Here is a 27,251-nt window from a genome sequence, read left to right as displayed (position 1 = left end):
CTATTTCTTTATTGTAGAAGTGACTTGCCAAAGTCAACATAAAGTATATACCTTTTCCAGAAACTGAGTTTTGGAACTCCTTTTTTTGATAGGTTACCTCAAAGGATCAGGTTTCCAAAACTAAAATTTTGGTAAAAGCTCATCAGTCTCACATATGGAGAGGGACTGAAGCAGCAAGACTGTTGCATTGGTAAAGCTTACTGTTTGGCTGTTTAAACTTGGAACAATTGTCAGACGATTATACCAAAAATACTACCTTTTTACTTTGCTTACTGTTTATATAAGAGTGATCTGCAGCATCAAGTTGTCCAGCTATGTCTTCAGTAATTTATTCCTGCTACATACTTCACTTCTGGGTATTGTAGTGATGTCAGGTGATGATCCATATCATTATCATGTTTTCCAAATTTCTCAACCAATTTCTAGTTACTGTTTACCATTTTATTAAATGGTCACCTTTTGTCTCCCATTGTATATAATGTGAGTTCATAGGAGGCTTTCCAAAGGCTTCCACTGACCTGTTAAACAGCAACAATGATAATACAATGAGTAACACTACAGACTGAGGGACTGTGTTAGTCAATTGTATGTATTTTGTCCAATTTGTTTGGTGTAGTAAAATCTTGTTACTGCCTTTGTCAAGTTACCTGTTTTATGAACAGTTGATTAATATAGTTGACATTTATATGGGTGAGTTCAGTATCTCATTAAATATTAACTGATATATGCTATATTCAAATAAGTTAATATTCACTGTGGCCCAGTCATTAGTGAATCACTAAAAAGTAGGATGATTTATATGGTATGTATTGTTAATGACAAACTAACTTGAAAAAATCTCCAGAATTAAGATTGTACATTTTGTTGAAGTCTCACGCATAAATTGGGCCTTTAGTAATATATGTACCCATGTATAGAAGCTTTTTACCTCACATTTTCCTTGTCATCATCGTGTAAACTAAAAACTCACGACTAATATGTGGATTTGATATTGTTTCTGAATGTCTTAGCATGAAAAGCAAACTTTTTTTTATCCGTCATTTCAAAACCAACTGATATAACATTAGACGCAGTTACATCTTATAGTTGATATTGCATTTTAGTTTTGAGTATTCATTCTGTTTCATTGCCAGACGTGCTCTTTAAAGTAACTTGTCCATGAGTATATGGTTATAAAGTTGTTTTTATTTTTTCTTTTCTCCCGTTATGTGGAATGTATTTCTTGTGAGGTAAGGTGAATAGTAAGCAAAAGGGACATTTCTGCATCTCCCAGGCCAAATCCCTGCTTACCCTGAATCATTGTCTTCTCTTCGCTTGCTATTGCAATTCCAATTATTCTGAGTTTGCTTTCTAACCTATTAACTGCCACAGGATTTACTTAATATTGCTTCTTAGCTCCAGGTACACAGTATTATAGCTAAGGCTACCATTTCTTACAGCCTTATTAATAATAAATTAATAGCTTTGTTGCTAAAGACTAAATAAAATTAACATTTTTGTATCTTTTAAATAAATTGAAAATTTATCAAAGTGCTATCAAAATAATGGCCCAAATCAAACAGATGTCAGGAAATTACATGTTCATGCAGTTCTATTATAGCTAGGTATTTCCATTTCAGATACCAAATTCTATTCTGATGTACTTAAATAACTATATATATATAATTAACATTAAATGGAGGCATAAGTGTGTACTTTGTCCTACATGTTTGTGGATGTTCTACACTTGATCTACTAATTGTCGTTGACAGTTACATAATCTGTTCACTGTGTATGTACCCATTCATAAGTATATTTTTCACTTCACTTTTTAATATACTCAAGGAGTTCAGTAACAGAAGGAATGCTAAAAGCTCCCTCCAAAAAAGTAAAGTTTCATATAAGACCATGTACTTTAGGAGTTCTCTGATTTAGTTGAAGATTTCATTTTGTTTTCTATCTCGCCTCAAATTTTATGATTTTTAATTTTTCAGTGTAAAAGGCTTTTGTTTATGACCTTTGTATTCTGATTTTGAAGTATAAGAAAATACATAATACCTTTTTTTAAAGGTCATATGCTAAGCATTTAAAAAATTTGCTCTAGGTCAATAATATACCATTTCAAGTATAGTTATTAATATTTTTGTAAAAATGAAATTATCTGATTTCAAATATATATTTATTAAAAAGAATGTTATTTAGCCAGAGAAAATTGTCACAAATGAGTTTTAAACCTCTAGGAAGAGGGACTTAAGTGGCAGAACTGATACTTTTGGTGTGAATGAACATGTAATACAATCTGTGAGCTGATGTCTAAAGACTTGAAATCAACTTTCTGGATTACAAAAGCATAGTCCAGTTAAAGTTCCAGTATCCTTTTCACAGCCAACAGTGAAATAAAGTTCAATAATATAAGTGGCAAAGTGTCCAATTATATTCAATGAACTAAATAAGAATTTAGTTCTAAATTTGATGTGGCAAGACCAAGAAAAGTGATACTGTATTTCAATGTCCTGTAAGCTCGCGCTCATCAATGTGACCTTGATAACTTGGCATATGTTGGCCATAAATCAGTAAAGGTGGTAGAAGGAAACAATAACCTGTTTTGTTGCCTGGCTATCGGTTTCTATGGATAACTCACTAAACTGATTTTACTCTCGTTTTGCAGCAGCCAAGAGTTTGTTGAAGAAACCAGATGGAGTAAAGGTAAGTTAAACAGGTGCTCCTAAACTCATTTCTGACTTTCAGATGCTGGATTATTTTTAAATGTTAAATATAAGTTCTAAGTCATTGCAGCTTATACTTTTTATAGTTCCTGATAAAGGATGCAGGTTGAAATATAAAATAATTTAATGTACAGGAATGACTAATATTTATACCAAGAAAAGCTGCATTTTTTCTACTTATTATATATTAAATAATCATGACAAAATAAGACTTTATATGGAGTTACCATAGAAACTGAACGTCTAAATCCTCTCTGTTTTACTACATCCTCAAACTGTCATGGTGACCTGAAAATCCCTGAAACCAAATGCTTTTCCAAATAGTTATGCTATGTTCTTGAAGGCTGCTGAAATTTAAAGCCCATGGGGGGGGAAAAATCAAATCATTGAGTCTAGGAAATCAAAATTCAAATGACTATATTTCTCGGCTTGGGCAGTTTTTATAAAGGTCTTAATTGTTCCTGTTCTTCTATCATAAGGTATTGAGGCAGACTTAACATGAATATCCTGAACAAATAATTAGAAAAATTTTCCAAGAAAGATAATGGCAGAATATTTTGACTTTCTTGGATTTCTAAACAAAATAGTACAGCTTATTTTCTACTGATCCTGTTTTGTTTCATAGGAATTTACCTTTGATTGAACATAACTTTATACATGCATTGTGTTTGTTATCTTTCCAGAGTATTACCTCGATGTTTTATTTCTTTAATCCTTTTCTTTCTCTTCCACTGGCAGACACCTACATTCCTCATGAACACTTCAACGTTCTTGGGAATTAATTAACTTTCTAACATTTAAACTTGACCCAAAGTCAAGTGGTCAGTTCATTTTGAATATATAACTTAGAAAATCATCTGTCACTTCTCATGTTCATGCCCAGTCATTTCTTCAGCACCTGTCTGTGTGTGATTTGGGAATTTCCAGAGCTATGGTGACCATGCACTTGTGATTCCCGTTAGGTTGGCATTTACCTTTGATTAATTCCTGTCCTCAACCTGTAATATTCTCTTCCTTCTGCTTAGTTTATTCAACTTAAAGTTCAGTAATGACTGTTGATGTCTGCTTTTTTCCCAATGTAACATTGGTGGAAATGTGATATTTTAAAATTTCCAAATGTTTTATTCCCTTGTGTTTTTCTGTATTGTTCGGTGATACAGAGCTCACAGTTTCTATTGAGACATTTATTTTTACTACTATCCTTATATAGAAAGAAACATTTCCAGAACTTTTTTCTTCCAGTCAACTTATAGTTCACCTTTAAAGACAAAATTATTCTGTGCTCCATGCTTTTATACTTTAAAAATTCAACCGGTCATATTTTGTTTCTTTTCCTTTCTCTTTGACTGGTCAATTCAGAAAAGGAAGTCCAGTTCGAGTGTTCAGATGATGGTGAGGATCTCTATCTGCCAGATTTCTCCTCCTGTGAAAATTCATACTTAGGAATAGAACAGTCTTATTTGCCTAAGTTAGTGTAAGTGGAGAAAGTATAGGATCATTACAGGTTAATGTTAATTAACTATCAAACACAGTGCCCATGTTCAAATATTATTGTTTTTCTTTGAAATGGAATTTTTGAAATATGTAAAAAGTTTATACCGTCATCCATATGCTATTAAAAAAGTGCAGTTTTCTCCTAAAACTGAAGAAACCATGACATAATTAATGTCTATAATTATTGTGAAAAGTGAAGGAACACTATAGGATTATTTTTAAATGGTGATCATGATTACTAAGATAGGAGTGATTCTTAGTTCAGATAAACCAGAATGCATCCACCATGGAGTTTTATAAATTGTGTGAAAGTGATCTTACAAGGATTCATCCAAGTTAAGCACCTTTGGAAAAAATATTTATTAACCTTAAAACTGAATGAGCTCAACACCTGAAAAATAAGAATATCTTGCCCATGCCTTATTCTTATTATTCTTATAATGTAAGAATAGTTCAGCACATAATTTAAATATCTGGTTTCATTTAATTTTTTAAATAAAAATACTCTGCTTCCATAATATAAAATAAATACATTTCACAAACAGAAGTGCCAGAGCTCTTGTATATTTAAAAGACAGCTGTGGTTGAGCCCATACTTGATACCTGATTCTTTAAAAGGAAGTCCTCCTAGCCTTTTACCTAGAAATTCTCCTGTTATTTTAAATTAATCAATATTACAAATACCTTCAAAAGATTTTCTACAGTAAAAAAATCATTAAGCTAAACTTTAACCAAAATGTTTTTAACTGTACATTTAAACACAAGTAAAAGTGGTGGTTGAGGGACATATTCATTTAATTCATATTTGCCATGCCTAACAATAAAGGATGGCTCATCCAGCCAGAATGGCCTTCATTTGGAAGAGACGACAGTGTGTGTATGCTGTGTATCTGGGTGTGAACGTGTGTGGGAACGTGTGTGTTGATGTGTGTGCGCTTATACGGTTATGTTTGTGTGCGTAGGTATGCCCGTGAGACATTTCCACTAAAATAAAGCAGTTCTTGGCAACCACAACCTAGGAAAAAAATCAAGTCTCATATCTCAGAACAGAAAAGATCTCAGTATATTCCTCTTTCATTCTTTGCAATCACTGATACAAACTAAATGGATTATATTAAATACCTGTGGGCTTTAATCTTAAACACTTCTGATCATTTGATAAGAAGTCAGCTGTGTTTTGCCAAGCACTCTTCCTGAATAGGAAATTATTTGCATGTGTGTCCCTCCTCTTTTCTCATATATTCTGTACTAAAGTGAATACTGAATTTTGACCCTTCTTTAATAAACTCCATTATCTCTTATCTTTTTGGCTATTGCACAAATTTTATGTTAAATTCTGCACACTTCTATTTAAAGAAAAATTTTAAACTATCCTCGAAACATAGATTGATGGTCTAATATTTAAAGAGTTTTCCAGTAAAGGGCACCAAGTTTTCTCTCTTTTCTTGCATGTCACTGAGCGCAGTGTTATAGTGTATTTAAATAATACTGGTACCAAATAGTCACACAAATAGGAATGAATAGAAAAGCAAATTATTACGTACCCAAGTTAATTTTTTGGACCTTCTGTCTTCCTCTCAGTGTCAGTTTCAGTGTGATCTGTAGGTATAAAATATGAAAGAAAAGAATGCTTAGAAAGTCTAAACAATTAAATTTGTGTAATTGCTTATAAATATTCATTTGGTATTCATTTATTTTATGCAGAATGTTTTTCTCTTTAAGTCCTTAAGTACATTTATACTAAAATTATGGGATGTATTTTTTAGATAATAATATGTAAAGAAAACAACTAGATAATATAGTGCAAGAAAATGAATGTTAATTTATATTTGTTTGATAATCACAATGTCATGCATGAGTTTAAATGAATGTTGAGTATTACTTTTCAGTCTCTGATTCTTTAGTAACCAAACTCAATTGTAGTTTCAAGTTGCCACTTGTCAACAAAGTCTTCTCTGGGCCATTACAATACTTATTGACCCTCTGAGTTGTTTTCAGAGTGGCTTCCATAGTGATAATGATCTTTCTTTAAGGTCAAAACCAATTATGTTAAAGCAAGGGAATGGTATTACCAAATAGTCTTCAACAATAGCAGTAATTTGATAGAATACATAGTGTTTTCCTCTCAAACAATTGTGAAAAATAAAGTCATTTTGCATCCAGAATATAGTAAGGAGTTCGATTTGCTCATTTATAATTGAAGATGTATTTTTTAAAGGAGACCCAGACTTATCATGTTAAGATATTTTACTATAAAGCCTGCATTTCATCGGAAGACCTAAGTTTTTAATTTGATTCCTACTAAACAAAATGATGATGGCTGCCCAGAGAAAGACAGTCTATGTGTGACTCCAGGCTCAAGGATCAAATGAAAAAAGGAATGTATTCATAACAGTGAAAATTGGAAGCTGGGGAACAGAATCCAACCTGCAGAGTATGAAAATGTTTACATTTATTTCATACTCTGACACTTGATTTGAGCTCCGTTGAAGCAGCTCTTTGTCTGTTTGCTAAGGTGGCACAGCCAAAGCAGCCAAGTCCGTTTTGTCATTCCACCATCACAGACACAGTCCTAGCCCGGGTGTGACCATCGGAGACTAGAATTGATCGTCATTCCTGTCAGTCATCACCGTGTCTTTCACATTCATCTTCAGTGGCTCTTTATTTTCATGTCTATATCTCCACATAGACATGCTGTGTATAGAGACATTGGCTACCGAGGGGTTTAAGGCATCTCTGTTTCTATTTTCTGCATACCTACAGATAAACAACAAAGCCAACGTGGTAACCAGCCCCAAAGAAAATATTCCTACCCCGGCGCTGGTATACCTGGACTCTTTGTAACCCTTCTTAAGTTCTTTACTGTTTTTGGTGTTTCTCTCATTTGCTTTCACTATATAGATACATACATTTTTTATTTTTATTTTTTATATTTTGTTCTTGTTTTTGCTTTCTAAGATATGAGAAAAGTTCTTTTCTTTTTGTTAAGGTAGTTGTCAAACAGTGTGTTTCTAACATGAGATGACCTCATTTCATTGTTGACCATTGTACTGACGATAGCTGTGGTCTTCAGTTAAAAGTGTTGCATGCTGCCTTAGAAATACCGTAGAATGCGCTTTGGTTGCTCTTAGCTCTTCTTTTGATGATAGCTCTAGATATGCAAACAGTGGTTTCTTCTTTTCCTGAGGCAACTGTTGACATCAAGGAGAGCTAAGAGGATTACTGCCAGACAATAGTAAATGTGGACCTTACTCAGAGTTCCCGTTTCTCTCTTATTATGACAGCAGGGCTTTGTAAGACCTCACTTTCTGAGATAAAGAGGCACTGGATAATTTAAAGCTTTTTGTTTGTTGTGTTTTAAATTAAATTATCACTGTTTCACTTTAATCCAAAGGATGAAATTGCATAGCACAGAGCTTTGAATTATCAATGGGAATCAGTTTTTTCCATTTCTATCAAATTCACACTATTAACAACTCAGTTTAACACTTTGAGACCATATTATGTTGAAATTCAAGGTTTGAATACTGGCATTCAGTGTTCTTAGTTCCATAATGTTTTCCCCAAATTATTCCATGTTTTGATTTATGAGTTTCAGAAATGTTAATGGTTTTTTACTGTCCTGTGTACTGTTAATTTCAGATGAGTGGAAAATGTTAGGGAGATTGTCCCACTAGAGTTAACCAGAAGGCTCAATTTAAAAACATTTAAAGGAAGGACACATCAAGATAGCAGGTTACTTACTAGCAAAAAAAGACAGTGTTGATCATACCTCCAGCCAGGGAAGGGAAGAAGGATGGCAGTAAATATGCTTTCTAAGTATTCAGCATAAAGTGTAGTGGAGATGAGATAGTCTAGTGGGCAGAGTGCTTATGACTGAAGAGCATTCTCCATGGGTTGCAGTAACTCCCAGTTGCTAGGACATCATATAATGAAAGTGCCAAGCATGCCGTTGATGTATTGACACTGAATCGTTTTTTACATCAGTTATTTGACTGTTATTTTCTGCTTGGGACTATTTCTTCAATTTTCTAGTAGAAAGTAATAGGAAAAATAATATATTCTTCATGGGGAAACATGACTTTACAAACAAATCTTTCATATCAGTCTATAAAACAGAAATTTCTTATATATATATGAATTAACATGGGATTTAACAGCAATGTGTCTCAAATTACAGTGTTTATATGATTAGTTCTAGAACCTTTTCAATGTTTCTCAGAATTTCTTATGGACTTGTGAAATACATTCTTTACGATAGCCCTTTTTTAAGCGTTGTCCAGTGATTCTAGGTTTTCCAAGGGTATTTATCTGTGTATTGTGACACCATAATTTGTTCTCAGATTAATACAGCTGAAAAATATCTTCACAAAGACTTTGAGATCATCTCAGAAAGTTCTAATCTCCAGTGCCCTTGGCCAGTTTTCTATGGGACAGATATTAACAGGCTGTTTGTTAAAGATATAGGACTTTGTGAAACAGCAAGTGCCTCTTTAGGTCTCCAGACTTCAAAGCCTTGTCTGTATGCTGATCACGAATAAGGTCTTGTGCATGCTGCTGCTGGGTACTGAGGTGCTGTATCTCATGGACTCACCAGGGAGATCTTTCATCAGAGATCTTGTCAGCTGCAACCTCTGACAGCAGTTAACATTGCTTAAGCTCTTGTCACTATTTAGTTGTGTCAGCTGGCTCACTCTGCTCTGTCCCTGCACTAGTTAAGAATGTACTTACCGATGCGAACTGTTTCTTTCTCCATTTTGTTCTCACTCAGGAGCCCCAAACTACTGTAATCCACAACCCTGATGGAAACAAGGTATTCAGAAAGAATCAACATCATCTTGCTTTAATAAGATTACACATCTCATCAAATATTCAAAGCAAAATTAATTCATAATCTCAAGTTAGGAAAGAAAACCCTTACCCTTTTCTACCATACTTTCTTTTGGGCCTAATTTATCTGGAACTATACACATATTTCTTTGAAAACAAAAATGAATGACATTGTGAAAGAGAAATGAATGGTGCAATTAGTTAGTAAAAGTGCAGTTAACAAGTCTGTATGTCGAGATGACTGTGTATCTTAAGCAATTCCATCTGGTTTTTCCCCCCATGCCTGTCTGCATTGTACTTTAGATGTGTTCTGCATGAAATTTTAGAATTTCTTGCTATATCATTCCACTATCTTCAAAAAAATCAACTTGAGTTCATAGTTATTTGTTTAAATTTAATGTTGCTTTTGAATTTTATTCATTCTGTTGTCATAGTGTGCTTTTTGTTTTCTTTTAATTCCCTGTTGTTTGTGGTGTTTTTGTTGTTTGGCATGGATTTGAGGATAATCAGGGAGTTTCACTTCTTGTGAAGTACGTTTGTTTTTGTTTAATTATATGCATTTCAGTAACAGACATGTAACTGCTTATCCTGAAAGAAGACTATGATGTTTCCTATCCATTGTAAATTGTTTGCATAGCATGTTAACTAAATAACAGTACTTGTATACATGTCCGTAGGGTGAAAGGAGGCAGTTCCTGAACGTATTCCATCTTTCTGCTTTGTTATTTCTCATCCATTATTATATCTCTAAGGGGAGGGAAAAATACTTCATCAGACTTTTCTCAAATTTTAAGTATAGTCATGGGTCTTACTTTTCCTTACTCTTATCTACAGTGTTAAAGTCTTAGAAAACACATTTCTCTGGTCTAACATTTAGTTGGTCAATATTAAAATTACTAAAGTAAAAAAACATGAAGTGTTATGTTCCTTAATATGAGATGTATTTTACAGTCGTGACACTTACAATGTTCTAAGTCCCTACAAGACTCGAGGTAGTCAGGAGCATCACACATGTGAACAATTATTTCCAATATCGTTAGCAAGTGAAAGACCAAGCATAGCAGCTGGAGTGGACACTTCGATAATTCTAGCTATGTCATTTGTAAGAGTTGTTGCATGATATTTCCTGCTTACATGCATTATTTTTACAGTGCATGGGTTTATCCTCATCTTGAGTTTAAATTTGAATACTAGGTCACATTAAGAAACGCATGAAGACTCTGCTTTGGTTTTATGTTGTGGAGACTCTGGATATATCTTTAATTAGTCTGTCCCTTTGGATTAAATATTATATATTTAATATAAATATTATATATTTAGTTGTATAAATTTGATCACTTTTTTGAATATTGAATCTCTGAAAGTACACTGACTAATGTTTGCATCATTTTCCAAAATTTGTTTTCATTGCTGAACACATAGCTATTGATTAGAAGTTTCCAATTTTTTTTGGCAGTAGCCTTTAATCATTCCAAGTAGAAAATTGTGTCTTTCTTATGAACATTACTAAATTTCTTTGCTAGAAATATTTTATTAATACATTATTAATGGAAAAATTTGTCAACCATTTTAAGGAACGTGTCTTAATACTGGCAGTTACAGTGTCCTTTTAACTGTGCTTGTTAATCTGCAACTTCATTTGTAGTTTTACAGAGAAATAGCTTTGTCTTTTCATTATGGGAGCAAGTTTCTTACCAATAAAGCCAGTTTCTAATTTAGAAATGAATGAAAAAACTCTGCTTTTTCCTTGAAAGTAAATTATTCATATAATTCCATTGTGCTGATCACAAACATGGAAATTCTTCTTGAAAGTACTTTCACCATATCTCAGCTTCTTCGTCAAATGATTCAATGAAATGCTTTTTCTCTCTACAGCGAAGTCAGGCTGATAAATAGCCTACAAATTTACTGCTTGATATAGTGCCTCACACAAAGAAAGGACTAATTACTAATTAATTGGGAATAAAAAATGTTGTTTTTTAAGGTTCAAATTCATTAGGCTAGTATATTCAACGTCTCATCAATACTTAGAGAAAGCACACCTTATGGGGCACTGTAACACAACACATCCTTACACAGCTCTTAAAATAAGTTGCATACTTTGACTACTTGTACAAATCACCTTGATTTATCGTGCTTCGGGGATTAGGCAACCAGAGTACTCCCTTTTTGAAATGTTTGCAGCATTTGACATTTTATTTCTGTCAAAACCACGTAACATATTTGTACATTTGCATGTCGGCATATGCGCACAGCCTGCTGAAGAATTTTGCATGATACGTATATCACTTGCCAATTTTTTGAGAAAAACAAAAGTCAAGCTATTCATTGTTTGCAACTTTAAATATGTTTTCTTCTCAACAGGAGTCAACTGAGAGTTCAAATACAACAATTGAGGATGAAGATGTGAAAGGTACGATTAAACCCGAAATACAAAATCCCAACTCAGAGTTACATATATCTCGGAAGAAAAGTATTTGTTTCAAATAACTAATAAGTTTAGGAACTAGGTCTATTCTGAGACACAAAATTACTTTTCTTTTTATAAGTACATTATTATTTTAATTATATGTACTGATTTTGTCCATTTTTTCTTCACATTATATTTTCTGTGTCTTTAAACTATAGACAACATGTGGTATATTCAAGGACATTGTGATTTTAAACTAGTAATGAATGTTTGGGATCATAATATCAAATTCTAAATATATCAGTCAAAAGGTAATACAAAAGGTATATGTATGTCTAGAAAACAACTTATATTCAAGAACAGAGCATGAGAATAACCATTTTTTGAAACTTTCAGTAGTCTCAATTGGGTTTCAATGAAATTCTGCATTTGTCAGCCTTTTAAACCTAGATTTTCATGCACTTTTCTAATATATTCTTGATCTCCATTCAGTTCATTTGTCCAGGTTCCCTTAGCTCCATATATGAGTCATTGCCAGCAGTTCTATCAGCATCTTCTCAGTGCCTCTGCACATACATACTAAACACACATTTGCAGTCAGTTTTCTTCTTTTTGGTCTCAGGGCTGTTTTTTTTTTTTTTTAACATCTTTGTTAAAAAGCAATTGGAGTATAATTGCTTTACAATGGTGTGTTAGTTTCTGCTTTATAACAAATTGAATCAGCTGTACATATATCCCCATATCCCCTCCCTCTTGTGTCTCCCTCCCACCCTCCCTATCCCACCCCTCTAGGTGGTCACAAAGCACCGAGCTGATCTCCCTATGCTATGAGGCTGCTTCCCACTAGCTATCTATTTTACATTTGGTAGTGTATATAAGTCCATGCCCCTCTCTCACTCAGGGCTGTTTTAGAAGTGTTAATTTTGCTGCAATTGTTTATGCAGTTTTGTATTCTTATTTTTTTAATTTAGTATAGGTAACTACAATTCCTACAGGCCACTTGTCTAGAAGCCATTCCAGAAAAAGAATGGTAAAACAGGGATATTTAAAACAGAAGTATTAAGGGAAAAGAAGTATAAAACAAATTCAGAGAAATGATCCATCAGATAATTAAACATTATCTGGAAAGATTATTACCTAATAGTATCCCCATAGGCTTTAATTCTGTAGGTAGCATTGGTAAGATATAATTTTGAAAAATTGTATTCATGTTATAGAATAAAGAACCTGGAAATTCTCAGGTCAAGGAGACATATAGGCTATTTAAGAAATGAAAATGGGGCTTCCCTGGTGGCGCAGTGGTTGGGAGTCCGCCTGCCGATGCAGAGGACACGGGTTCGTGCCCCGGTCCGGGAGGATCCCACATGCCGCGGAGCGGCTGGGCCCGTGAGCCGTGGCTGCTGGGCCTGCGCGTCCGGAGCCTGTGCTCCACGGCGGTGAAAGGCCCGCGTACCGCAAAAAAAAAAAAAAAGAAAGAAAAAAATAAATAAAAATGACTGTAGACCACAAGTTGCTAGTCACCTCTGCTGACTTCTTCCTCTTTGGTCGTACAGAACAGGTGACACTTAAATTGTAGTCTCTATTTAGATTACTAGCGCACTGATCTAACTTTGCTAGAAGTAGTCAGTCATTATTTACGGTGGAAAGGTGGATAGCTGTGTCGAGGATTTTATTTAGTAGCTCTATTTTTTTTAATTCATTTTATTTTTGGCTGTGTTGTGTCTTCGTTGCTGTATGTGGGCTTTTCTCTAGATGCGGCGAGCAGGGGCTACTCTTTGTCGTGGTGCGCAGGCTTCTCATTGCGGTGGCTTCTCCTGTTGTGGAGCATGGGCTCTAGGCGTGAAGGCTTCAGTAGTTATGGCACGTGGGCTCAGTAGTTGTGGCTCGCGGGCCCTGGAGCGCAGGCTCAGTAGTTGTGGTGCATGGGCCCAGCTGCTCCGTGGCATGTGGGATCTTCCCGGACCAGGGCTTGAACCCGTGTCCCCTGCATTGGCCGGCGGATTCCCAACCACTGCGCCACCAGGGAAGCCCTAGTAGGTCTATTCATCTCCCTCTTGCCTCTGAGCTAAAATTTGAACTGAAGAAATTTTATGAATCACTGATGCCAGTCTTATTAGATAAAGAGATTTTTTTTAACCAAATAAGCAGATGTGCCATTTAGCTTTCCCAGTGATTCAGAAAGCATCATCTTTACAAGTATTTTGGACTCATTAGCTCTTTCACCCAAACAAAATGTTTATATGACTTTTTACATTCTTCTCCTGAAGGGGAATCAAAAAGAAGAAATAACCTGTGCATTATTCACTGGTGAGACTGAACCTTTAAATAACTGAATAAAATTAGGAGAATACTAACACCTCACTGTATGCAAGTCATCCTCTGAGGAATATGTTTATTCTTAGGTGATTACAAGCAGGGTTTTAATAAGTGGTCTTTCTCACCTGAATTGGACTCTTCACTATACTACATATTGGCTTAGGGTGATTGCTGTGAATGTGTGTAAATGTCAATATATAAACAGAGTCCCTGACAGTCTCGCCTTATAGCTTATATTAATTTGGTGAAATGAAATTATATCAGTACTTCTCAGAAAACAGCTCTTCTCTTGAAATCACAATGATATGGGTTTCATCTCACCGCTGGGATTTCCCAAATTGAGACAGTATTTGTCTCTATAGTTATGCTGAGTCTACACACACCAAATGTTAGAGAAATTAAGCATAATATTGAAATCAAAAGAAATGTCCAGTTGATAAGTGAGCCCAAAGTGCCTTGGTTCCTTTCCTTAAACTCAATGCATAAATTTTTCAAGTGTCTGCTTTATTTTCCTAGGGTGGATGTGGCCACAGAGGCATATATATATTAGGCCTCATTTGTGTTCTTTTTAAGACCCATGCGGTCTTTTGGTGGTTAACCTTTTTAATATTGAATGATATCAGAAAACTTTAACACTTGAAGATCCTTTGAAAGATCACCCAGGCCATCATTCTTACTGTAAGACAGGTGGCACATAAAACGGTCATAAATGTTTCTGATATATTTATTATGGTGGTGATAGGCTTGTGTGGGAATCTCTCCGTTTATTAGTGCACTGTCTTTCAGAAAGACCCTCATATATTTATACATTTGAATGACTGTACTCTTTTCTCTTTACCTCAGAGTTTGCCATAGCTCTGAATAGCCTGGTAGGGAATGTGTTTTTTGTCCAGCTCTGTTAGAACCCAAAGTTACACATATATCCAACATCTAGGAACTCACAAAGACCAATCAATTATATCCCCTGACCAAAACCATACCCTCACTACAAAACTATATCTTATCCACAAAACTGCATGTCTTTTCTTTGACACACACACTTTCCAACTCTATCCTTTCTATATACAGCCTTGTTATCAGGATGAAACACCACAACTTTTAACATACTCTTAAAGGCATATTCCCATAGTGCACTCCTCCGTGCAGCCACACGCTCCATTCCTTCCTGCTGGGCGCCCCCCCAACACCAGCACCTCGACTGGCATCGTTTCGCGGTGGTGTACGCATCCCTTGAACACCATATCGCATGCTTCCCCTGCCAGTGTGGTGCACATTCCGTCCCATCCCTGAGGACCAGCCTGGCAGGGACAGGTCTACCTCCCCTCCACTGTAACGAGACATGGGGAGGGGGAATTAAAACATCATGGTGACCTGACCGGAGGAAGAAACGAGGAACCAACAACAGGGTACCCTTTCCTGGCCTCTTCTGGAGGAAAAAGGTAGAAAGACTAGCAGCTGTCAGAGGAGGAAGAAAGCAGAAGTTGTAGTAGATTGACGGTCCTTTCCATTCAGTGGAACCTAGAGAGCGGGGATTTGGGAAAGACCCATTTTCCTTGAACTCTGCATATTAGTTTCCATTCAGAATGGCCTTTGGCTTTCAATAGGCCCTGGTCCCCGGTCACTCTTGCTTTGTATCTAAACTATCTCAGCTTCTTCATTCATTCAGGGAATGTTTACTAAATGTCTACTGTTTGCCTGAGCTCCACGTCTTCTCTTTGTGAACTAGTTTTATTCAAGAGCTTTCAACACCTCAGGCAAAACATTCTTCCGTGTGCTTTATATGTATCTTTTGTGCTATCATTTAAGCCATTTCTCCCATTTAATTCAATAAATATCTGGAAAACTTACTGAAAAAGTCAGACCCAAGGTAAGTATTTCATATCTAAACGTCCTTTTATTTTCTTTTTCTTAAAAACCTTCAGCATTGAGTTATAACCACAACATTTTTCTGCCCCAACTCACAGTCACCCTAAGGGACTTTGTGTTGTTTCACAACTCTTCTTTGTAAAAAGCTGCTGGTCCTGTGTTTTCTTTCTCCAAGGCGACGTATTGACTTCCTAGTATTGACCTTGTGAACAGCTTCCTAATTTTGTCCTGTACTCAACCCATATTATCTCTAACGCTACATCAATAAATTCAGTGTAACAGAGAGATACTAATAGTTTAAAAACAAATAAGCATCTTAATGAAGCATAGTTATTACCATAGAAGCACTGTGATAATAACAGGCCATTATACACTTAAAAAAAAAAGTTTTTCTATTAGAATTTATGGTGTTTTCAAAATGTGATTTTTTTTTCAGTCCAAAGTTAATGAAATAATCATTCCATTTTGAATATATGTCTAGTAATTCATTAATTCCAGGTGTTGTCAAAACAGCTGGCATTAGTGGCCTTTCATGACTGGATGGCAGTATGGCAGTACTGCTCTCAGGGGGTGTGGGTGTACCTAAAGTGGTCCTTTTGACACTGTGTACACGTGAAGACTGTCCTTTGGTTTGTGGCTATAGCAACGGTTTGCAGGGCCTGCTGCTGTGTGCCACAATGTCTCTCCACCTCCTAGCCTGCCCAGCACCATTGCTTAGAGTCAGCTACTTCTTCCTGATGCGTGCGCATCAGTTTGGTCCATCTACTGCTTTTTCACAGGATGCCAGAGCTGTGCAGCCCCTGTCGACGTTGGGCTCCTGTGTGCCCTTAAGTGATCTCTGTCACTCATCCTGCTTCCGGCATCTCACTTCAGCTCAGCATTCAGCAGCTGCTTGGATCTCGTGCTGCATTTCATCTTTCTTACAGCTCTAGGCCAGTGGAGCTCTGTACCGCAAGCAGAAATGTATTGCAGAAATGTGAGACTGGCTGTATGTGGGGACTTCATGCTCGTTTATACTCTTTTTCCTTTTGCTGACACGTAGGTGATGGTAATGTGCGTAGAATGTTTGCTTAAGGCCCAGTTTAAGGACACAGGTATTGACAGCCTTATCTCTTGACTGGAGGCAGGTATATGATGACACCTGGATGTCATGGTCTCAGCTAATCTACAGAATCACTTGATTAGTGAGCTTTTTGTGATCTGGACACAGATCACAGTAGTGGACAGCAGTGTCTTTTGTAAATCTGGACAGTAGTGGACAGTGTGATGACTAAATACTCAAATTCTGCTGTTTAGTGCCAACCATCGTTTCTGTGTAGGCTTCCCTGGGGCAGAGGAGCACCTGATGCCAGTCCCCTCCCACCTGAAGCAGCCTGTAACTCAGCACTTGCCTTGCATGCATTTCTTACTTCAAGGGAATCTGCAAATTAAGAAACTCCTGGATACTGTATTTAAGGACTTTTGATGATTATGTCATTCCATTAGATTGAAAGCGTCTTAGAAGACCTGTAGGGCAGTGTACAGTAACTTCTTTTAGGTTTCTAATCCAAACTTTGATTTTTAAAAAGGTTTATTTAGAAAAATTCTTGTCTGCATGTGTGTGTCTACCTGTTGATCTTTTAACATTTAGATCAAGATACATAACTTATAGGACTGATGCAGAATTCATTCCGTCCTACCACCGATGTAAAATTACTTCATTTTCTCTTTTTTTTTCACATTCCTTTATTTTACCCTCCGCACTCACTCTGTTTTTCTCTTTACTCTTTGCCTTCTGTGAGATTTGCATCTTAAATTTGTCAGTGATAGCCTCAGGCTTGTTTAGCCCTGCTGACCAATTATGAGAACTCTTACCAACCCCAGGTTAAAACAAAGTCTGAAATCAAAACAAAACAAATGAAAGCAACCAACAAACACATGAATGAAGGCGCTTTATAGAAGAGACTATCTAGAAGTAAAGGGTTTTTATTTATTTGCATTTGGAATGGTATTTTCATTATTCAATTTAGTGCAACAAATGTTCCGTGGGCACCTGCAGTGTAAGGTGCTCTACGGAGGCGATAGCCACACTTCTTGCCCTCGTGAGTAAGTCTAGAAAAGATAAAGATGATTCTGCGTCATAGTGTACCTTCTTTGTTTCTGGCTTGTATCCAGATAATTCTAAAACAAGAATAATATATTCATTGAAAAACAAACATAAGGACATAGCTACAAATAGTCCTGTGAGCGAATACAGAAAATTTCAGATGCATGTAACACATGTAATTCCTAACAAAGAGACCTCTATTTGGAAAATTCGGATTCAATTAGTTTTTTTCAAAAGACCATTGAACACCTACTATGTACTAGATATGATAGACTAGGCTGAGGCCAAAAAACCCTTGCTCAAGGAGTTCTCAGTCATGTAGTACATTCTTTAATGAAATTATATCTGCTGGTCCATTTCCCCAATGAATGGGTTTTTGCATTAAAATTTTACTCTATGTTAAAGAAAGTTTCTTCCAAGGTACATGAATGTTTATCCTTAACACTTAGTGAATCAGGTAGTCTATTTTTTCTTTGTTTCTTTTGATATGTAATAGTGTAACATTTTTCCCTTGGTCAGTGCTGTTAAGCAAAATGTGCCCGTCCATCATATGAAAAGTAGCATCATATTTGGTACAAAAAGACAGATTTAGTTATAGGTATTGCTTTTTTATTGTCTCCTCAGTTTTCCTTATATACCCAGTCTACCAGCAAATCCTACGGGTTCTCCCCTCAAAGTACACTCAATTTTTTTTTTAATTGACTACTGCTCACTGACTCCATTTCCGTCACCCTGGTCCACAAAAGCATCATTAGCCTGCATTATTGACATGACTTCTTAGCCAGTCTCCCTGCTTTGGTATTACCTGTTTATGGTCTGTTCACGACACAGTAGTCAGAGTAATGCTTTTAAAGTATATCAGATTATGTCTTGTTTCCATTGGCCGCCAATGTCTTTAGAATGGATTATAAGGCCCTCAGTGATCAGGACCTCCTCCAGCTATACCTCCCTTTACTGTCTGACTTCATCTGCTATAGATGTCTCAGGAACACTGTCCTGATATGTATCAAGCTGGTTGCTGCCTCGGGGCCTTTACAGTTGCCATTCCCTGCCTAATATGTCCTGATACAGATTCCATGTGCTTGCTGCCTCTTCTCTTTTTTGGTCTCTGATCAAATGTTACCCTCTCAGATCTTCCTTGATGACCCTGTTTTAAATTGTTTCCCTCCAAATCCAGTGCTCCCATTCTCCTTCTCTGCTTTCCTTTTCTCCTAGTATTTATCATTATCTGGAATATGTATTTTACTTATTTGCTTACGGTCTCTCTCCCCCTACTAGGATATAAATTTCTTCAGGACAGAGATTTTTGACTGGTTTGTCCACACTTATATCCACAGTATCTAGACCAGTGTTTGGCAAGAGTAGGAATAATAAGTATTTAATTGATGGAGGAAGGAAATAAGATAGAAATCAACCATGCCATGTCCTAGTAGTCACTAAAAAGACTAGAATTCTCTAAAAGTTATGATCACATCTCAACTTTTTATCTCCATAGGTTTTGTCCACATGTTCCCTGCCCCCACCCCATAATTGAGAAACTAAAAACATAGAAAATGAAAATTTCAAAAGTAAGTCACAGGATCCTCTTTCCTGTTTGGATGGAGGATGTGTTTTGGTGTCAAAGATAGTAGGTTTGAATTACAGCCCAGCCTTTTATGAGCTAAGCGATCCAGCTGCCCATGTAAACCTCTCTGAGTCATATTGTGTACAGTGGAGATAATGATGTCTCAATACTTAACCATTTTTTACCTTCAGAAGTAAAGATTTCGTATGGTTCAAACCTAACAATAATAACAATAACAAAACGTAGTCATGTTAACTAGAGTAATATTTGTTAAATGCCTGGCCCATGATAGTCAGCAAAATTAATTATATTAATTCTGGCCATTCTTTCCTATGAGTACATGATATAAGCACAGAGGTTCACTACTAAAAGAGTCCGTAAATCTAAAGGGACCTGTGATTTTTATTGTAGCATCAGTGTTTCTATTTTCTAAGCCGTTTATTTTGATAAGTGGGTAAACATCTGTCAACGTTAAGACCCACAATCTTAACCCACAATCCAGCCAATCTACTTACATAAGCAAACAAAGAAGCTGCCCAAGTACAGAAAGTAAATTCATATTTGGTTTAAAACAAAAGCCAATATTTTTAAAAAGCTTTTATTAAGGTAACAGTATTATTTTAATTTGTCATGAATTTTAAACAATTAGATTATTTTAATTCACTGTTTTTTTGCTTCCATGATATCATGTAGTAGGCACTTAATAAATTAATTATGAGGTTTTTGCATTAAGTTAATTTTGTTTGAACTCTTAAAATTTTTGAGTTTAGAGACATATTTTGTTTTTAATTAAACATAACATTTTAAGTAATGACTCAGTCTTTCCTCATTTAAACTGATCCTTTTATCCCTGGATGTTTTCACGTGTTTTGAAAAATTGGCTTATTTTGAGTGTGTCTTGATTATCCCTGATGAGAATAAAAGAGAAGTATGTAGACTGATTGTTTTCGACAAAAGTAAAATACATATTTTTAAAGGAGTGTATCTATGCCAAATTCTCAAGCAAACTATCTCAAGAACCATAACATAAAATGTCCTTCTTGGAGACCGTGATTAGCCAGTTCAGTGTTTCCTCAGAGGGAAACTAACCATCTTGACAGAAGTTAACAGCTTAAGAAAGACCTATTATTTGTTTGTTTTTGAAGTAATTCATTACAGGATTATTGGTTTCTTCATTAACATCACTACATGTGATTTACACTATGTCTATCCAGCACAACACGGATGGCAAACGTTAAGGAGAGAATTTGGGATTTTAGGGAACGTTTGAGTAATAGACAAAAACCCATCATCACTATGTGTTTTCAGATTTTAAAAGAAAGAAAATAAAGAAATTCTGCTCCAGAATGTCATTTGTTTTCAATTTGAGCTAGAGAATGTTTTCAATTGGGGAAAATAACTTGCTGTGGTGGTGTCTATTTTGAGTACAGAGTATTTTTACTCTCTACTTAGCTAGTTTACTGAGAATTATAGTATTCTAATTTAAAAAAATTGTATACTATTACATTGTATAGAGTTACGGTGAACAAAAATGTAAAGATACTGCTGAAGAATAGAGAATTACCTCTGAAAAGCTTAACAGTCTCTAATGACAGAAAAGAGCTTATTTAAAGAGACCCCAGTGATTTTTTTAGAGGTACTGTGACCAGTGTAGAAACGGTATGAGCATATGAGATTGTGTTTTTAAATCTCTCTTCAGGAAATAGAAGTTCTTCATTTATAATCTTTGTAAGTAAAAAAAAAAAAAAAAGATTAGACTAAGATGGAATTTACTAACACTATTTAAATATATGAACAGTTAATAAAAATGAAGTGTGGTGCTTGCTTGTTTGGATAAACAAACAACGTTTGTTTGGGATGAATGTGTAAGCGCCTGTGTCTGAGTTGGTAAGGTCCTTTTAGTCTGTACTAGAATTTTCTAACATGAGCAGTGTTGTGAATTATTGAAGAATTTCCTCTTCAGTGGTTTGTGATGTGTTGTATAATCTGCCTATGCAAGTGCTAAAGATAACACTTATAGGCGTTCTAAGTGGTCTGTCCCCCTGGAACTTCAAGTTTCTAAGTGTGGACTGTTAATTACTCATCAGATAACCTGAATGGTGTCTTTGATGAATGTTCATCTTTTATATTCAACAAATAATGGAAAAAAGTATTTCATACTCACAAATATGTATCTACTATGTTACATTTTATGATAATTTACATTTATAATATATCCTAGAATAAATGAAAGCAACAGTAATATGTTGTTAGTTCTGAAATATATAGTTCATAATTGTAATTCTTTCTATACTCACATTGATTAAAACAAGAATAAATTTACTGGTCTTGTAAAATTTGGCCAAGATATTCCAACAAGTACTTGTCAACAGGAAAAAATACTACACAATCTAAAAGTTGAGAGTTATGTTTTGTTCGAGGACTTTACTGAGGACTATAGCCTGGGAGGCAGCCTCTCAGATAGCTCTGAGGAAGTGTCCCAAAGAGGTAAGGGAAGAGCCAGGGTATGTAGAAGTTTTTGCTGGAAAAAAAAAAATTAGTGGAACATCAAAAGATTACTGCTAATCACACACACACACACACACACACACACACACACACGAAAACAGACATCCCAAGTTAGTGAATTTAGTGCTTTGTATGGGAAGATGCAAGAGTCTGGGCTCATTGAAATTATTCCTTTGATATGCATCTTAACTATCTAGGGCCAGTATCCTGGTTTTTTCCATCCTGACTTCCCCTCAGGGTGCACCGTCAGGGGTGGCTGCAGTGGCTGATGGCTTGATGGCAACAACATTCTTGTACTTTACTGAAATGGTAGGCAACCTTTTTGGTCCACATACTTTTAAATCAGTTTTCTAAGCTGAATTTAGATCAGAATATCCCAGAGCTAAAGCGGTTATATAGTGCCAGTGTGAGGTATATCACTTTAATAAAAAGCATTAGCCATGAAAACTCATTGAAGAATTTTTGGTCTGATAAGATATTTTCACCCTCCCAAATTAAGTTTTGAAAAATGTAGTAACTAATCACAGAAACGACTCCTGGTCCTAGGAGTCTTGTCACTGTTCTCTTGTCAAATGCATGGGGACATGAGAAGAGTTACAGGAATTCACATCATTTTGTGAGTGTGTGAGTGTGTGTGTGTGTGTGTGTGTGTGTGGTGAAAATAGGTTATTTTCCTCCAAACCTTAAGTATGTCTTGCAAGTTGTGATAACCCATTATAAATTTATCCAGACTGACTACTGCTCTGCCTTTTCAATCCATGGTCTGACATCTCAGAAGGCTATAATAATCATCAGATCATCAAAGTTAGGCATATAGGCACATATATTACATCGAGCCCTGACCTTTGGATCTACAATGCTGTAGACAAATGCATCATACAGTTGACTTATCAAGAGAGTCTATTAATTTCCCATCATTTTCCAAATTAGAAACATTCCTTAACTATAGATACGTTATTTGTTCCATTAACTTTTTTCACTAGTTCCCTAATTTACTGTTGATTGTAGATGCTCTAGTTATTTTGAACAATGTGTGGTGTGACTGGGTTCTATGACATATTTCGTGAATTGGCCTCTCTTTTTTCCACTTCACTAAACCTGATCTGCTCTTGCAGTTTCCATTCAATGATTCTGGAAGCATGGATTGGATAATGATAGACTTTGCAGTGAAAGTTGCTGAAGATGAGAATTAGCTAGAAAGCATGGAATTACAATGAGAGCAGATGCTGCTGCATATTCTTGAGCAGTAGTAAGATCTGCTGTTTTATCTTGTCAGTCTCGTCAAGGGAAATTGGTCAGAATGAGATGAGTATTATTTAACACTTCGAAAGAAGTGAAATGATGTTCTTATAATTAAAATATCTGTATGATCTGTACAGTGGTGGGTGAGGAAACTGCTTAGTGTCAACCTCATTGAAGCAAACACTGGTGTGAGAAATACTGAAATGCGTTTAGGAACTTGTGTGAACCTGGAAACAAGGGGAAAAGACCTTAAAAAAATATATGGGACTTAATAATAAATGTAGTCACAGAATAACATTTTTTAATACTCTAACTGTAGTCAGCCTGGTGCTTTCTCAAAAAAATCCAAAGACATCACACTTCAATTAATTTTGGTGTATCTTTCTGTTCGTTTTTTATTTTTGCTTTTTGCAAAATGAACAAAGATATATGACGGTTCTCTACCATGGCGGATAGCCTTCTAGGCTCCTGCATTCTTGGTCCAAGGGAGCATTCATGAATCTACCAGTTAAATTATTCAGGAAAGTAGAGTTATAAATAAACTTATCTAAGCATACAGTGGATTCTGTTTTTCATTGAAGTCAAATTTTATACTTTTTCTAAAAGGAATAGGTTACTTAAAAGAAACTAAATTAATTATAAGCTGAGCAACAGCAGTAGAAATCATTGAAAAAAATAAAAGCCTACACTCACGGCTGCACAAGATTTTAACTCTTCTCAATATTTTATACTGCCTGTCCATACTGCCTGTCCATACTGAAGGACAGAGCATGAACAGGTTGGCATTTACTTTTGACCTGAAAGATACATGCCCTGTTTTGGCTAATATCATGTAAAATTGATTGGAGGGTTTAGTTGGAATCATTACAGTTCCAAGATTTGGGGAAAGCTGGATTTCATTCACGACAAAACAAGCCCCCCAAAAACAAGGCAAAAAATAACTTTCCAAATATTTAAAAATCCTAAGTCTCATTCTCTCTTTTCTTAGTCTGATTTTTCTTTTGAGACAGTAGTTTTAACCATCACCTTGGTTCTGCAGTGGAAGAAAGAGATACCTCTTGAGAATGCTTAGTATTTCTTTTTTCATGCAAATATATACACCTGATGCCCGGAGACTACAATTTTAATCTTAAATCTAAGAAGTTGATATGATTCTTTGAACCAGTTTATTAAAATCTTTTTTTTCCATGTCATAAACTCTTAACTGGAAGTGGAACCACACCTATCTAATTCATAAAACATCTTAATACTTAGAACACTCAATGGTATTCATAATGTTGTCCTATTTCTAGCTTCTGCAAGTCAGCTGCAGGTGGCAGAAAAGTTACCCAATTACTTTAATGTGGATGGACTGAATTCTTTCATATCAGCAAATGTTCTGTATAACTATATATAGCTTCTTTAGACCCTGAAAGTTTTATGTAAGCCATTTTTAATGAAAATCTTTATAAATACTTTACACATCCTTTAATCTTTAAAAAAAATAGTAAATATTTTTTTCATCTTCAGATTCAGACTCATCTTAGGAATGACACAGCCATATTTTGTAACCCAGTGATATCTTCACAAACCTTTTTAAAAAATCCAAACCTATTTTCACTTACACTAAATGATCCCAATGCCAGACTTTTCTGTTCTTAAATATTTGTTAATCATTTACTGTCAGACCATAGCAATTTAACAGGACTAAGACTAGTAGTACTTCTTCCCCAATTAACAATTTACGCCTTGAAATTCAGAGTAGTTAGGTTTTTATAGAGCAAAGTACAAAGATGATTTGAATAATTTATCTTTTAAATCTTGAGGGCCTCTAGCAATTAAAAGGCTGAATATTGGTGTTATTGAACAAGTGAATTATGGATAAGTGAGCTTTACAATAATTTCTTGAAAAGCAGTCTTGACTAGAAGCTTGGTAATTTCCAGGTGTTATATTTGGATAAAATATTATATAATAGAGTATTAAACCAATCAACTCCAGAAACTTCGATGACTTTGATTTTAAAAGCCAAAATAATGGAAATTACTCTCCTAAATATTAACTAATATATCAAACTAGTGAAATAAAAATAGTCACTAAGAAACAAGCTGTTAATTGCACAGGAAACTCCAAACATAGCTGAGTTGATAGGCACTTTTTTCTATAAAACTACCCAGAACATGAAAATGATCCTAATTTGTATATTTGCCTAAAATAAAAACTATTCCCAAGAGTTATTTTTGTTAATGGCAGTATGGAAAAAGATAATAAAACCATGGGATACCCAGTTTTGTGGAACTGGTGTATTAATTAATTACAACTCTGGCTCAGTAATTAAGTCATCAGTCACCTTCCCAGAGGAAGTTCAAAGACATTTAGGTAGTTTATTTAAGTTTATGATTTCAAAATATTGAATGAGGCACTATGGGCTGGAAAGGAACATAGATTAGTGAATTAAACAGCAGACAAAGTACCTCAGCCAGATAAATCTCCAGCCCTGGCACAGCTTCTGAATTTGCTGGATGACTTGAGTAAGTCACTTAACCTCCCTGTCCTTCAAGTCTCTGGCAGGCAGGTACCCAATAACTCTGAGAAACGTGAAAGGAGTAGTTAAATTAAATAGAGCAAAATTTTTAAGTTTATTTTATTGAAATATAGTTGATGTACAATGTTGTGTTAATTTCTGCTGTACAGCAAAGTGATTCAGTTATACATACATATACATTCTTTTTCATATTCTTTTCCATATGGTTTATTACAGGATATTGAATATAGTGCCCTGTGCTATACAGTAGGACCGTGTTATTTATCCATTCTATATACAATAGTTTGCATCTGCTAATCCCAACTCCCAGTCCATTCCTCCCCACCCACCTTGGCAACCACAAGTCTGTTCTCTACATCTGCGTGTCTGTTTCTGTTTCATAGATAGGTTCGTTTGTGTCATATTTTAGATTCCACATATAAGTGACATCATATGGTATTTGTCTTTCTCTTTTTGACTTACTTTACTTGGTATGGTAATCTCTAGGTCCATCCACGTTGCTGCAAATGGCATTATTTCGTTCTTTTTGATGGCTGAGTAGTATTCCATTATATATATGTATCACATCTTTATTCATCTGTCAATTGACATTTTGGTTGTTTCCATATATTGACTATTGTGAATAGTGCTGCTATGAACATAGGGCTGCATGTATATTTTTGAATTATAGTTTTGTCCAGATATATACCCAGGAGTGTGATTGCTGAATTATATGGCAACTCTGTTTTTAGTTTTTTGAGGAATCTCCATACTGTTTTCCATAGTGGCTGTACCAATTTACATTCCCACCAACAATGTAGGAAGGTTCACTTTTCTCCACACCCTCTCCAGCATTTATTGTTTGTAGTTTTTCTGATGATGGCCATTCTGACTAGTGTGAGGTGATACCTCATTGTAGTTTTGATTTGCATTTCTCTAATGATTAGTGATGTTGAGCATACTTTCATGTGTTTGTTGGCCATCGGTTTGACTTCTTGGGAGAAATGTCTATTTAGGTCTTCTGCCCATTTTTCAATAGGGTTGGTTGTTTTTTGGTTGTTGAGTTGTATAAGCTGTTTGTATATTTTGGAAATTAAGCCCTTGCTGGTCACATTATTTGCAAATATTTTCTCCTAGTCTCTAGGTTGTCTTTTTGTTTTGTTATGGTTTCTTTTGCTGTACAAAACCTTGTAAACTTGATTAGGTCCCATTTGTTTATTTTTGCTTTTATTTCTATTGCCTTGGGAGACTGACCAAAGAAAACATGGGTACGATTTATGTGAGAGAATAATAGAATAAATATTGACAAAGAGTAAATGAGTAGAATTGCTAAGCTAAGATGATACATATAAAAAAAGATAAACAACTTTTGATCACTGAATATTTTGTAACCCATAAAAGATTTTAATATTTTGTAACCCACTACAAGATTTTAATATTCGATACTCTGCTAACATTTTAGTGAATCTCAATTTGCATGTATAAATTCAGTTTATTTCCTAACCCAAGTTCCATTGTAGGCCAACTAGTCTTCTGAATAAGTTTTATTATTAAATAGTTTCACCTCAAACTAATAAATTTAAAATCTGAACAAAGGTTCAGAAAAAGCCTGAGCTCAAATAACTTGGTTCTTTCTCTCCATTCAACTCTCTTAAAAGAAATTATAAGTTTAAACATTGATAGATGTGCCTAGTTTAATCTTTCTAGACCTATACAGATTACTTCCCCA

At 35.2% G+C, this 27,251-nt stretch overlaps 1 protein-coding gene across 18 annotated transcripts in view; it reads left to right on the top strand.

The window, feature by feature from the left end:
• CAMK2D (calcium/calmodulin dependent protein kinase II delta) overlaps positions 1–27,251 on the top strand; it is a gene marked incomplete at its 3' end in the record, with an annotated part of 272,940 nt that overhangs the window by 226,808 nt on the left and 18,881 nt on the right. For 3 of the 18 annotated variants that reach the window (XM_082652991.1, XM_082653002.1, XM_082652989.1), the window contains exons 13-16: positions 2,648–2,685; positions 6,963–7,022; positions 8,971–9,012; positions 11,394–11,442. In XM_082652991.1, the coding sequence (XP_082509117.1) occupies positions 2,648–2,685; positions 6,963–7,022; positions 8,971–9,012; positions 11,394–11,442 (189 nt within the window). Of the gene's footprint in view, positions 1–2,647; positions 2,686–4,064; positions 4,098–6,962; positions 7,023–8,970; positions 9,013–11,393; positions 11,443–27,251 lie in introns of all 18 variants that reach the window. The other 15 variants (XM_082652990.1, XM_082653003.1, XM_082652995.1 and 12 more) reach the window with 8 other exon arrangements.

This window comes from Grampus griseus (genome assembly GCF_964374135.1).
Source record: "Grampus griseus genome assembly, chromosome: 4".
Lineage (NCBI taxonomy): Eukaryota > Metazoa > Chordata > Mammalia > Artiodactyla > Delphinidae > Grampus > Grampus griseus.
This window is presented reverse-complemented; position numbering and strand designations above follow the sequence as displayed.